Here is a 15,527-nt window from a genome sequence, read left to right as displayed (position 1 = left end):
TAACAAAGCAGCAAAATAGTACAATATACTGTTATAGTTAGATTGTTTTGATCTTGAGAAAATCAGAATCTGGGAAATCAGATTTGGTAAGGTAAAGACAAAACAAATGGATCACAACGTTCCAGGAAAAAATCTAATATACATATCCCTGTTAGTTCAAGCTTTCCTGAATGAGGTAGGTCACAGTTTTCAAATATATGAAAATGAGTAATAGGAAATGACAAGAAGTTTAGACCTTATTTTTTTTTTTGAAATGTTTAGACCTTAAATATTCTTTTGAGTTTCAACAAATCTAGCTATTTTTCAAAAGCTGAAAATATACTAGGAATAAGACCAGTAACTACAAACTCTGTGGGGACTGATAACTTTCCTACTGCTCTAGTAGATAAGGCTATTTTATATCAGATTACTTCAATGAGAATGTAGAAAACACTTTACTATAATGAGTTTATAGACATTCTATGCTTCTTTGAAATTCTTTAAAGAGAAATGAAATCCAATAATTTGTATAGAAATTAAATACAATTAAGATTTTAAAAAAATTATTTCTGAAAACAATTTTATGTCTTCACTATGTAGCAGGCCAATACTCCTATGAGATGGGTTCCATTACAATTTCTATTTTAGAAGTGAGTAAACAAGTTTTAGAAAGTTTTAAAAAGTGACTTAGCCATTGTCATACACCTGGTAAATGGCAGAGCCGTGATTCAAACTTAATGCCAAGCAGAATTTCTTCATAACCATTACAAGCCATCGTTAGCAATTTATGCAATAAGTCTTCTCTCATTCATGCAGTATTCATTTGGTAAATTTGGGGTTCTATGTTTCTATATGAGGAAATAGACAATTGGGATGAAAAAGTAGAAGCAGGAAGAGTGGTAAGGAGGCTACCAAAATCATCCAGGCAAACAGTGCCAGCTAGGATTTAAGGAGATGAATGAAAATGCAAAGAACAGGAAGATATAAGATGTAGTGCAACCTGATTCACTGATGGGGTGGAAGTGGGAATTGGGAAAAAGAGAGGAATCAAGGATGAATACTACACCTTAGCAATGAGGAAGGTGAAGATGGTATAATATTTACTAAAATGAAGAAGGAACATGTTTTATTCTTGTCTTTCTCTGGTGGGGACTAGTTAGGAATCAAGAACTCTCTTTTGAGCATGTTCACTTTGAGACATCTAAGTCGAGATATATAGTGAGCATCTGAGTATTCGAGCCTGGAGTTCAAAAGAGATGTCAGGGCTGGAGATATTAATGCACTGTCCTTTACATGTAACTACCTGAAAGAGAATATTAATAGGAAAGAAGAAGGGGGCTCAAGACTAAGTCTTGGGGTACTCCACCATTTATTTTGGGGTGAGAAACAAAGATCAGAAAAAGAAACCAATGAAGTAGTTATGTCACAGAAGCCAAGAGAAGGAAGTGTTTAAAGAAGAAGGCTTTAACGAAAGCATCTGAATGGCTGTGTAGGATGAAGACAGAGAGATGATTATTGGACAAAGCCATCAGGCTGGTAACCTTTACAAGAATCATTTCAATGAAACAGAGGATATAAAATCCCCTTTAGATAGAGGGGTTGGAACTTTACTGTAGGGGACTGAGAAAAGAATGCAAGATGGGGAAGTAAAAAGTAAATACAGATAATTCTTTTGATTAGTTTTTTGGGAATGGGAATAGAGAAATAAAGTTTATTTAATTGGGCAATACTAGAAGATAAATTTCAATGTAAACAATTTTCAGAATTTCAAGAACCTTTTATACTTAATTTTCTGATTTTGAAGATTTACATATAATAAGAATAATTTCCTTTAAGTTTTTCACAATACACATCTTATTTATACTCGATATACAAATTACTGTAAGGCGGACAACACCAGTAAAGTTCTTACCTCTCTAGTTTGATGTTCATTGATAGGCTGGAATCGAGGTACAACCTTAAGTTGCTGTTCTAATTTCTGTATTTCCTGTTGGAATACATCTCTCTCATGTTCTCTATCAATGGCTTGCTCCTAAAGTTTAAACAACAGTAACAGAAGAAACAACATCTATTGAAGTTTTTATTTCTGCTACTTCCCTTTAGTTATACATACAGTTTTGTTTGAAGACAAAAAAACTGATACCCACAGAATACCCTAAACCAAAAGGTTTACAAAGATAACATCTTTATATGGTACATAGCCTATCTGGATTCTTTAACAAAAATTTATGCATTTAAATATTATTTGAAGCACAACATTTCTAAAAACTCAAGTAATGTTCAATATAGAATGAAATAAAAATATTCACCCACAAGTGAGTTTACTTTTTTGGAACAAAAGAGGAATTCCAGTGTTAATTTAGTCATTAAAAAAAAAAAAAAAAAAAAAAAAGAGGGCAGCCCCAGTGGCTCAGTGGGTTGGTGCCACCTTCAGCCCAAGGGGGGGATCCTGGAGACCCGGGATCGAGTTCCATGTCGGGCTGGGCTCCCTGCGTGGAGCCTGCTTCTCCCTCTGCCTGTGTCTCTGCCAACCTCTCTCTATGTCTCTAATGAATAAAATCTTTAAAAAAAAATAGGAGAACAAATTGGTTAGTAAATCAATTTCTTTCATCCTAATCTAGGTTTCATATCAAAATTATAAAATGTGTCAGAATCTGATTCTTTAATATATTAAGAATATATCAGGCCTTAAATGAAAGCCCAAAGAGGAAAACCCATGTGAAAGTAGAGATTTAATAACATCTTGCAAGAGACTAATGACAGCATAACAACTGTTCCAGTCCCCCAGTCATTTCCAAAAGCATAGTTACTGTGTGTATTCTGTGCGTGAAAGAGTGTTGGCCAGTTAGGATCCTTGCCTGCACTGGCAGTTGATTAAAGGAACACTTGGACTAACTTCTTAACTCTGAATTTGGAAAGGCTAACTGTTAAGGGTTTATTCATAATCTGCTTGTACCGCTTTTAGCTGTGATAGGTGTACAATAAAAACAATTAGAATTTTTATTTAGAATACTTTTCAGTTAATTGGCAGAAAACACATATAGAGGAAAATGTTAGAATTTAAAGGCCTCTTCATAACTCAAAATTCACAACCTAGAGTAGCAGCAAGTAGGCATTCCACTGAGAAAATCAATATTCAAGTTGAGAATACTTACATCTAAAAATTTTCTCATTTTTTCTAATTGCTTTTCCAGTGCCTGGTTTTGCTGTCGTAAATCCATTAGCTCAGCATTTTTTTCTTGTTCCAGCTCTATAAACCTACTGACTTGTTCCTCAACATCTATCTCTAGAGCTTTCACTTGTTTTTGAAGGTCATCGCGTACTTTTTCAGCTTGGCACTGTACTTCTAGTTTTTCCTTCATTAGTTTTTCTGTCTCCTGCAGTAATTCTGTTTACAAATATAAAAATATTCTAAGTTAAATCACAATTAAGATAGTGAAATCACCCATAACTATGCTCAAATTTTATCTTCATGATATAAGAAATTTGAGATTTCAAACTCATGGAAAAAAGGAAAATGTTCCTGTGAAAATATCAAAATAACATAAGCAAGCTAGTATCAAAAAATTATGTTGTATTAACAAAAAGAATCATCCTGTCACTAAAAACAATACTTTGAAAATGCTAAAGCAAATGACCAAAAAAACCAAAAAATCCACTTTCACTATAAGGAAAAGAATAAAGTCTAATTAAATTTTTTAAGCACAGAAATAACTCACCTCAGGCAAAAATCAATTAATTCCAAACCAATAAAGTCACTTTTAAATGCATACACAATACACACGAAGATCAAATACTGTAAATTTTTAACCAAGGCAAGAGTTACAGGAAGAAAATACAACTACAATCAGAATTTCCTGTTAGTCTTTCTCCTTATTAGATCCATATTCCTGAGTTAGTCTTACATGCTCATACAATGTTTATCAAGAAAAAACTGACAAATATGAGAGGCAGTATGGTGTAGTGCTTCAGAGCAGAGACTGTGAATTCAAATCCTAGCTCTGCCACTTATCTTCTATGTGATATTTAACATGATGTCCTCCAATTTCCTTATACATAAACTGGGGGGAGTAATAGTACTGATCTATAAGAGTTATTGTGGATCAAGCGAGTTAATATATCTAAAGAATAGTGCCTAGAATATGGTAAGCACTATATAAGTGTTAGCTATTAATATTAATAATATAAAAAGTATAAATAGCAAAGTAAAACAATTCTCTAATGAAAAAATAAAGGAACATGACCAGAGAGTCTTTACACTAACCAGTCTGCCGACACCGTACTCAGGACTAGGAATCCATAGAAAATAGCTTTCCTTTTAAAACAGTACTGATTTAGAAGTTAATACAAGAGGAAATGAACCAGAAAGTCTCTTTACTTCACTAAATTTCATTGATCCTATTGTTACCATCATCTTATATTTCCTGATTTAGAAAGAGCATTTTGAAGTTATAGGCTGCAAGAGTTTAAGTAAAAAATTCAAATGGTCGTAAGCTTTGTGGAAAAACAGATATAAGATGATGATCACTAAATCTCAGCTGTTAATTTCAAATATAAATTGTTTTTGTATTTTATTGTAAGTAAAGTTTTTTGTTAAAGAGAAAAACCGTAAGTATGAAACACAACAGCAAAATTAGAGGTACGTTAGTTGGAAAAGTAGAGTATGTGATTGAAAATCCATGGGTCACCCAAATTTTGGAGTTGTAAGTTTACCACCCAAAGACTGGCCATGCAACTGTATAAACACACCTGCTCCAGGTGCTGCATCGACTGCAGCATTTACTAGTCCTATAAGAATAGAAAGAAAACACACACACAGAACAAAAATATAATTTACATGTCTATTTCCTAAAATAGGATAATACATATGTACAAATAAAAATGTCTGTAAACAGATCTTGTATGGTTTGCTGGGTCAAACAATGTTCTCAACCTAAAATCTATCTCATTTCCACTTTACTTCTAGTCATATTTATTAAGTGCTGCAGTTTGTACTTTTTTATTTTGTAACATTTTGTTATTTTTTTGTACAATACTGTATTTGTACAATAGAGCGATTCTCAGCCAGTGGAATGAACAAAATGCATAATTTTACTTTTAAAAAAATAATAAAATGGGATAATAGGGATAATACATACACACAAAAGAAGAAGTAAAGCTGAAATCATTGGTAATATTTTCACTTGATCTTAGCCAAAAGGCCGAGAAGTGATTCCATTGGTAATATTTTGATGTCCCACTATTTCTTGAATATTTTACATGTATGATATATATACTTTGCACATTAAAAAGTCCAAATCTAAACCTGTGTTAAACAAATCTGAACACCAGAAACAACTGCACCATATTACAAAAATGTATGCTGTATTTCTAAATTGGTAAAGTTCAACTGATGAAACTATACATTTATAATTCTAACTGCATGTGTAATATAAAAGTGAGAATATATGAAAAATAATTTAAAGGTCCACTGTTGGGATCCCTGGGTGGCGCAGCGGTTTGGTGCCTGCCTTTGGCCCAGGGCGCGATCCTGGAGACCCGAGATCGAATCCCACGTCGGGCTCCCAGTGCTTGGAGCCTGCTTCTCCCTCTGCCTGTGTCTCTGCCTCTCTCTCTCTGTGTGACTATCATAAATAAATAAAAATTTAAAAAAAAATAAATAAAGGTCCACTGTTATAATGACTGGCTTTTTATTGCCAAAAAACTAAGATATCGTGCTTACTTTCTCATTTAAGAAAAAGATTAAAGGTTATTTATAAATTGTATCTTCTTTGAACTCCTACACAGATTAAACCAGATGTCAGCCTGCTTCTAAGAGTCACTGACCTTTTCAATCTATTCTCTACAGGCTGAAATCTCCCCCGACCTGCTTGCTACTAGTATTGGGTCAGTTTTGTTAGTTATTCAATTTATGTAAACATTTTTACTGCCTTTCTGCTATTAGAAGAACAATCTTACAGTTTAAAAAAGACCCTCCTCATTATATGCAGCTTTCTCTTAAGGCAGAAGTTTGAGATATTTCCTGTTAAAATCTGCGAAAGCAAAAAAGAAAAATAAACCAAACACACCAACCCTGACTCCACATGGTCGGCTACCAAAACATTTAGCAAAGCAGGAGATGGTTTTGTAATTTTTCAGTCCCTATATACAATACATGAATAAAGGCAATGAAATGGAAAAGAACCATCTTGAACTGTTAAAATGTTTCCTATACAAAGTCTAAAAATACATACGTTGTTCAACTGGGCCTGCCTCTGCTTTCATAGCCTCCTTCTGTCGGGACAGTAATTCTCTTTCTTCTTGGATCTGCTGTTGCTCTGCTTCCAATTCCTGTAGTCTATTACCTGCACATAACAATTCCTGCTCCAGACGATCTATTATGTCAGTTTTTTCCTGAATTTGCCTTTCAAAAAGAGTTTTTTCGTCTGCATAACCATCAATGACACCTATAAGATAAAATTAATAGGGAATAGGATTATAACTCATTTCAAATCTTACCTTGGTGTTCTATAAATAAGAAAAGGTGTACTGTTAGCAAAACTTCATTCTAACATATTAAATATTTTGAATGAATCTGCTGATGATAGTAGCAATTATGGTACATTCAATGCAACCTTTTTCTTAACCTTTGTGCCTAAATATGAAGTTCCTTTGAACTTTGTTACTTTGCTGTGCTAATGTATCACATCATGTAGGTGTAACTCACTTTGTTACACAAATATAAATAGGTTCCTGGAAAGCTTAATAAAAATCAGATGTTTGTGAACCAAATCACATTTTAAATATATCAGAGAAAGCTGGTATTTTAAGTGACACTAGAAGGCCAACACCCACAACAGTATGGAGAATATAAACAGTGTTTGCTAACAGTATGGAGGCATAAAGCCTGGCATCACCACTTAATGGTGACTCTGAACAATTTATTAACATCTTGTAGCTTCAGCCTTTTCATTGCTAACTTAGGAGACTTGATGTAGAGTGGTGGGATCATGGTACTAAATCACCATCATCTATTTCTATATTTTTCTAAAAATTTTAATGGTTTCTGTAATTCTATTAAATTCTTTCCAATAATTAAAAATATACACAGTTTTTAAAATTGCCTAGAGAAATCCTGAAGACAAATTCCAACTACATTTCAGTGGTCACTCTAAATTATGTAATGTCCAATCTGGCATGTCCAAATCTGGCCTGCATCAAAAAATCTCTATTTTTAAACTTGAAATTTTTCCATCCTCAGTTGCTAAGGGCAGGTTGCTTACCCTCAGCCTTACTGAGCTCCACAGCCAGCTGTTCCCTGGCCCTGGACTCCTCATGAAGGCGCTCTCGCAATTCTTCTTGGCACTTAAGGGACTCTGTCACTTCTTGTTTCTGTCGAAATGACTCCCGCATCAACTCTGTCTGTGTAACTTTCGCATGTTCAAGCTAAACAAGGAGGGAAAGCATACATGAAGAAAGACATTAAAGTGTTGGGAATGCCAAGGTCATTCCCCACTAAAGCTTAAAAAAATGATTTTAAAATAAAAAAATAAAAAATAAAGATTAACTCTAGACATTTATTATTTCTAGTGCATGCTGACATTAGTAGGTGGAAAAAGTCAGTATACAACTAGATTTAGCCACATACAACTTTCTGTAAGAGATGTATTCTAATTTTATTAAACAAAAAAATGCCTCTTTTGGAAATAAACCACTTTATATAAATAGAAAGACATATAAAGTTAGTGACACAGAAGCTCTTGTATTTTCCGAAGAATTTTCTGTAATTGTAGTCTATGAAAAACTTAGTATCTTTTATATTTAACATTTATGGACTGTGGACTCCTGCTATACAATATGAGAAACTAATATATGATTAATATAGTAGCATCAATTAACAAAACTATAGTGGCACAACAAAATGAAATTATTATAAGCCACGTATATAGTACTTAGTATATTAGAAAGATACTACCATGTTTTACGTTTAAAGCTTTTATTTCTGTCCATCTGTGAAACATCTATAGGACTCTATATGAATATTCAAATTTATTTTGAAAACCTGAGAATATAGAGGCATTACTCATAATTACACATACATACAGCCTCCTTAAAATGCTGTTATTGGCATGACTATATTCTTACACAATTTTTAAAAATGATAGTCAAATACATACTCAAGCCAAAGCTCTCAAAAACAGTGATCACTGTTACCAATTCCATGAAATTATAGAGAAATGCTGTCCCTGCTTTAGTTTTCTGAACTTCTGACTACCAGCACCTGCTTATGTTTTTACTTTTAAGAGAAAGAGCACTCGAATGAGCAGGAGGTGGGAATGGCGGGAATTCAGTGGGGCAGAAGCAGAGGGAAAGGGAGAGAATCTTAAGTAGGCTTCACTCACTCCTACCACACAGTGTGACATGGGGCCCTGAGATCATGACCTGAGCCGAAATCAAGAGTCAGATGCTTAAAAAACTGAGCCACTGAGGTGTCCCTGTTTTTATTTAAACAACTACCTGAGAAAAAACTGAGCTCAAATGTTTCTAATACTTAGTCCTATAACATTAACACTGTTGAAAAAACTTTAAAAAGCAGTTACCATATATATTAATGATAGGCTCACAATGTTGTAAGAATTTTTAAAATTATATATTAGTACTTAGTATATTAGAAAGATATTACCATGTTTTACGTTTAAAGTATGAATCAAAAGTAATGGTTTCTAATTTACAGTCAAATATCAATAATGTATTATTAAATCATGATTTTTAAGAGTATTTTATTCTTAAAGACTTCTCTTCATATCTTAGGATTTACCACAGCAAACAGATTTTAGAGATACTAAATAAAGATTTTTAAGTCAATTTCCAAAATATCTAGTATGCGATTATTCTTGTTTTATTTAACAGGATGTGTTAAATATTATTCACAGATTACTTGGGGATAATATGAATTTGCATTTAAGACTTGGATAATGACATAGATCTTAAATCACAAAGTATTTCCTAAAATATCCGTGATATCCTTGTTACCTCAACAAAAATAAAGCTTTATGTATATACTTTTACTTTTGACTGGCAATAATATTTTCCTTTAAATGTAGATAATATACACTGATTTTTACTAGAAGAAACAGAACCATAAGTATAAACTAATTTATATATAGCTACTCTTCTGAATATAGCCACAGCCTATATTTTCAAAACACATCAATTGCTTCTACATAGGTAGATCTGTAGCTTTTTTCTACATTACAAAATAGTTGTCTGGTAAATACATGAAGTTTCTAAGAGTTCAAAGCTCTTATTAAGAGGGACAGGAGGGTTTTTTTTTCCTTTTTCAAATTTACTATACAAACACAACAAGGCATTTAGCATTTATAACAAAATACTTGATTTAGATAAGAAAATTAAGTTTCTGCATCTAATGTTCTACTTCCTGACAAGATACAAAGCAGCCTTAAAGTACATTTAAATATTTCCATAAAACCAGAAGAAATAACTCAGTTTTACAAAACAAAAAAGTTAGAAGAATCAAATACAGTAAAGTTAGCAACCAAATTTCATTTATTATAGCAAATGGCACTTTACTGAAATAAGAGACTTCCTTCAAATGTTTATCTAAATCCTCTATTTTTTAATTTAAATTTTTTTTATTTTTTAAAGATTTCACATATTTATTGATTTATTTAACAGAAAGAGAGAGCGAGAGCACAAACAGGGGGAGTGGCAGAGGGAGAGGGAGAGGGAGAAGCAGGCTCCCCACTGAGCAGGGAGCCTGACATGGGGTTCCATTCCAGGACCTTGAGATCATGACCTGAGCTGAAGGCAAGATGCTTAGTCGACTGAACTACCCAGGCACCCTAAATACTCTTTAAAAAGCCTCTTCTAACTGGTTAAGCTATGATTTATTCCTAATACATATATCTAATATTAACAATATGAAATACACACAAATTTATATTCAGCATTTTTAAATAAAAAACTTATCATTACATTAAAAGTATAGAGTATACATTAATAACTATTCTGTCACTTTAATACAAAAGTCTCAAGAGAGGTAACAAAAAACTATTCTGAAAACCATCTGGTCTGTTAAATATTAGCTAGTGTATTATAATTAAAGCTATGAAAGTCATAAAAAGTGTTGGATAACTTGTAGTTATACTGGATAACGTGTAGTGAATCATTCACAACATACTTACATGTTAAATAAACCAGAAATGCTAACTATGCTAAATACTCAACAATGTCTGTAAAATACATTTCACATAAAAGGTAGAATACAGTATTTCCTCACAGGATTGGTGGGGATATTAAAAATAAGTTCCTTTATGAGTTAACAAGAAAATTAAAATTAGAATCCATATTTTCTTTTTCCTGGTCTTGAACTACAGCCAATATACCATATGATTTTAAACATCTCCTGACTGGCTCAATTGACTTAGCTGTTTTAAGTACTACAACACTCATTCCTTCAAATATTCCTAATATTTAATTAGGATAATATTCCTAATATTTATAATTAGAATATTTATAATATTCCTAATATTTATAATTTATTTAATATTCCTATAATATATTATAATTTCATTTTTACTCAGGATTGAGATCACAAACATATAAAAGCAAGATTCTTAAGGACAAGCAAGATCTATTTAAACAGCTTGCCTGGCATGGAAAACTGTAATACTATCTCACTCTGCTTTCTGGAATAAAAAACATAGCCAAGTTGGGGCTCTGAGACCAAATTTAGCTCTTCAATACATCCAGGATAAATGAGTAGTAACACATGAAACAATAATAAAGCAGGATTCTATTTGATTTAGCCTTACTAAGGACATTTAAAGTTCATTTCTCATGATACAGTTTTTTTTTTATGATACAGGTTTTTTAACTGTATAAAAAACTGAAAGTATAAACAAAGTATAAGAAACTAGATTTTTTATACTTACTGAATAAGGAGGGGTAGGCAGTGAAATTTTAGAAATAAGCTTTAATATGTGTCCATTTCTTTTATGAATAAAATGAAAAATAGAAGTATTAATTATTATAGAGTTATTTTCATCCAAATGTTCACATAGAGGAAAAGGATGTGGTAAAGGCACACGAGATTCAACCTCGTAAATGTCTTCATCTTGTTCTTCCAACCACGAGCCACTGAGTTTGAGAGTAGCCAAGTAGGTACCGTAAGAATCCATTCTAGTAGGTGCAGTTGCCAATTTTCCTCACTTGCTTTAACAGTTATTCTCTACATTAAAAAGTTCTTTTTAGTTTATCAAGATATACCATAGTGGTAGGAAAATGTCTTTTTAGTACCATCAAATAAGCATTAATTCATACAAATAAACAACAAAAGAAAAAAAAAACCCACAAATCTATTTTTAAAAAACTACCTTTCCATTAGTTTTGATAAAAAAAAACCCAAACAGAACAAAACAAAAACAAAAACAAAAATAAAAGCAGGCAAATACCTTCTTAACCAGAATAATTAATTAAATCCTTAAAGAATAGAAAGATGAAAATACAAGTATCTAATTAGACGAGTCATAAAACTGCTTTCAGGAGCAGATATATCTGGAAATAAGTAAGCCTTCCAAACAGAACCTGGCAGGGAAGGTCAAGGAAATCTCCATAGTAGCAGTCTTGAGAAATGTAGTTGCAACATTATTTCCGTTCTTGCTGCTTCACTCAATTCAAAAGTAAAAGCTCTTCAACTGAGCTATTCAAAGAGCCTCTCAGGCTGAGCCAAAGGATTCTAGTCAGTGTCCCCTGAGGAAAAGGTCAGAACAGAGGGTGTGGTTTCCTGTCTTTACCTATAGGTACTGACAGGTGGAATGTGAATTAATACGCCCACAAAAAAAGCTTGCCTAACAGGATCCAAGTTCCACGTCAGAGCTTTGAGAAGGGTATTTAGACAAGTTTATAATGTTTCTAAGATAAGCTAGTATTTTTCCATCCTATCAAAAAATTGCTTTAATTTGGGGCGCCTGGGTGGCTTAGTGGTTGATGTCTGCCTTTGGCTCAGGTCATAGTTCCAAGGTCCTGGGATGGAGTTCCATATCAGGCTCCCCACAAGGAGTCTGCTTCTCCCTCCCCCTATATCTCTGCCTCTTTCTCTGGGTCTCTCATAAATAAATAAAATCTTAAAAAAAAAGTTTGAATTTGAAAATGTAAAATCAAGTAGGTTTGAGTCCACATTAGCAAGTAGTTCTTAAAGTATATAGAATAATCATAATTATTTCTGGAATACTTAGTATTTCCTTTTGCTATTTCCTTAAAATAATATTCTTTTCAGCAGTCACTAGAACTAAATACAGATAGTTCAGTTATAACCTATTTCCTCATTGAATTGTTTTCAGAGTGAATGTTAAGGGAAAAAAATGCTCTTTAAAAAGCTGCATTATATGTAAGATGTTTGGTAATTACACCACTTAAGGTATCCTACAAACTCTGACTAAAACTCAAAAGTGCAAGTTGCATATAATAGTCTTCTAGTAGCTCCAGAAATGTCGGCAGCAGTGAATAAACTAGACATACAGAATTTTAAAAGATGAACAACTTACTTTTTAATATCAAAAGAGCCTCAATAGTGAGAGTTGTTTCAAATAAATGAAAAAGCTTTCATTGTGGTGTCTTTTCTCTATCCAGTAACTAAATATCCTAAACCCATAAAACTAAAGCCTTTTATCTACTATGGAAAAACCCATACTAAAGCAAGAGGGTGGTAGCAACAAAAATCCATTTTATAGCCATTTCACTACACAAAATTGTTTATAAAGGAGCCAAACACTCAAAGCCTTCATAGTAGGTAATAAATTAGGGAAAAGTAAATAAAATTTTCTACAGAAAACCCAGAATCTACAGGTAAATGCTCTGGGGGGGGGAGGTGCAGCTGTCTATTTTAATACTGGATTAGACAATGACAAATTTCTGTTTATTACTTTTTTCAGTGTGAGCCCACCTGTTAGTCTGTGAAGAAGTCTTAATATCTGTACAAAATGGAGGCCTAACCCTATACTGGTTCAGCTACATCTGATTTTTCTGGATCTTCAGCAGATACAAAATTGTCCATATCCTAGCTGCTCAGCTTTATGAACGGACAGCATCCATGCTTACCATATCATATAGCTCTCAAATTACTCTTTCCTGGCTCCCTCTGGAAATTCTAGTTTATTTTGATAATCTAGTGTACAATTTTTCTTATTTGAAGCAAAAACAAAACTCTGAGAGTAAGAAGTATCTCTTTATAAATAGAAACATTCAGGTCAAGATAAGAACTAGCTACAATGAAGAGAAAAAAAGGAGGGAGGTGAAAAAGACTCAAAAAAGTAGCAGATTAAGATGATTTAGAATGAGGTAAACAGCCCTCATAACAACAGTATATGAACTGATGATGTATTATATATTTCAGGTTCAAAAAAATGACCCTAAATTAAAATCTTTTTTATCCATTTTTGAAAGCATATTAAACTTGTTTCCATCCATTTAAGGCCAAAACTACAAGTGAGATGTATCGCCTTCTAACTAGGAACATAGGTTAAGGTTAAGAAACTAACCACGGGGATACCTTGGTGGCTCAATGGTTGAGCATCTGCCTTTGGCTCAGGGTCCTGGGATCGAGTGCTGCATCAGGCTCCCCATAGGGAGCCTGCTTCTCCCTCTGCCTATGTCTCTGCCTCTCTCTCTCTGTGTGTCTCTTATGAATAAACAAAATATTAAAAAAAAAAGACACTATAAATAAATAAATAAATAAATAAATAAATAAATAAATAAATAAATAAATAAATAAATAACACTAACCACAAACCAAACAGTAAAATTAGTGAGGGAAAGCGGGATTCAAAACAGCAATAAAGACGACTTAAGATAGGGGCAAATAGCTCCCCTAATAACAGTTGTATTAACTGACAGTATATTAATTAATGTTCAGACAGACTACCCTGCATTAGAATAATACAAATTGTATTCCATTTTTTATTTTAGAAAGCATATAAAACTTTTCACAATCAAAAGCAGTTAAAGCAAAATGACTTCAATTTTTAGGAAGATACCCTTCTAATTATCCAGACTTGCTCATTTCCCAGGTTCCAGATAATCAAGATTTTAGTGCATATTTCGAAGGTTATTAACTTTGGTTATAGAGCTATGTTTCCCAAACTAAATAGCTTTACTTTAATCTTACAATGTCAAGATATTCAAACTCCTTCTCCCATAAACATTTCTCTCAAATTGTAAAACACTTTTGTTCCTCTTTTTTGGGTATTGATTTATTTACTTGTTTCTCTAGGTTATTTAATAGAGAGGCTGAATACTGGATGTAGTACTCTGACAGAGCCCTGAACAATGCTTATATATATATAAGCACACTGTGGGAAACATCTAATGGCAAAATGCATTTCAACACTTGGATTATGCTTAAAACTTAATGATAAATCTTAAACTGTTTCATCCTTTCTGAGAAAATACAGAAACATGCAGCTTAGGTTCCATTACTCTCAAAAATGATCATAAACTCATGAGAGTTATTTACAAAATCATTATTCTGTGGAAGTAAGTTCCTCATTAATTTTTCCAAGGCCTAAAGGTATCTCTTGATAGTACCTGTGAGTTCTGGAAAGCTTTAGTTGCTGAAAAACTACTCCCACGAACAGACTGAATTCTTTTTCTACCTGATTCAAAAATGAAGAATCTGAAACCATACTCTCAAAGATAACTTTTCTGCAGAACCACAAAGAGACTACTGAATACAGATTATGTTAAAGAGATTATTTTTCTACGAGTGTGCAGGTAGTCTCTAAGCACTTTTCCTCATATTACAATAAAAGCTCTCCTAACCAACAGGAATCTGTAATAGTTTGAATATAAGCCTAATTTTTATGGTAGCCTGTCTGGGCAAATGTTAAATATAATTCATCAATAATAAGTGTATCATTACATGGATTTGGACATTCTATAGGGCAAATCACTTGTCAAATCAAACACATAAAGTAAAATATTTTTAATAGATATTATGAAATCAGTCTATAAGACAGATACCCTGATACTTTGTAATGAAAATGTTCACTAGTTCTTTTATTGAAGCAGAATGTATCTATAGAAACTACAACAAACTAAACCTTAAAATGAAGTACAAGGCTTAATCATACATCTACTAAAATCACACAACATATAAATCCACACCATTAAAAAAGAAAGAACCTTGTATATTTGACATTTACTTAGACTAGGGAGACTTCAATGAACTCCTCCTCCATCTCAAACATAAGCCCACAATAACCTGCAATAATCTTTTTCTCCAATCTTAAATGAGGGAAGGTCTTCCTGATTCGAATGCCACACCTCCCACCTGTATTCTAGATTCCATCCTAACCTACTTCAAGGACCTGGCCTCCAGAGAGCCCATCCCTTCTGATCTGCAATCTTCAACTTCTCTATTGCTACTCAATGTACACTATTCTAACCTTAAAAAAAAAAAACTCTCCCCTTTTCAAGCTTTTCTTTACTATCTGTAAAGAAAACAGAACTGTCTTGATTTCTCCAATTCTCTGAATTTTGAATTCTCCTCT

General features: G+C 32.9%; 1 protein-coding gene across 12 annotated transcripts in view; it reads right to left on the bottom strand.

The window, feature by feature from the left end:
- Positions 1–15,527, bottom strand: part of AKAP9 (A-kinase anchoring protein 9) — a 195,387-nt gene that overhangs the window by 39,814 nt on the left and 140,046 nt on the right. For 10 of the 12 annotated variants that reach the window (XM_055307480.1, XM_055307482.1, XM_055307481.1 and 7 more), the window contains 5 exons: positions 7,242–7,404; positions 6,213–6,425; positions 4,729–4,767; positions 3,135–3,367; positions 1,892–2,011 (listed from right to left, as the gene is read on the bottom strand). In XM_055307480.1, the coding sequence (XP_055163455.1) occupies positions 1,892–2,011; positions 3,135–3,367; positions 4,729–4,767; positions 6,213–6,425; positions 7,242–7,404 (768 nt within the window). Of the gene's footprint in view, positions 1–1,891; positions 2,012–3,134; positions 3,368–4,728; positions 4,768–6,212; positions 6,426–7,241; positions 7,405–10,913; positions 11,700–15,527 lie in introns of those variants that run through there. The other 2 variants (XM_055307491.1, XM_055307485.1) reach the window with 2 other exon arrangements.

Source organism: Nyctereutes procyonoides, unplaced genomic scaffold (genome assembly GCF_905146905.1).
Source record: "Nyctereutes procyonoides isolate TBG_1078 unplaced genomic scaffold, NYPRO_anot_genome, whole genome shotgun sequence".
NCBI classification, from domain to species: domain Eukaryota; kingdom Metazoa; phylum Chordata; class Mammalia; order Carnivora; family Canidae; genus Nyctereutes; species Nyctereutes procyonoides.
The sequence above is the reverse complement of the archived record's forward strand: the minus strand, read 5'-3'. Positions and strand labels throughout refer to the sequence as shown.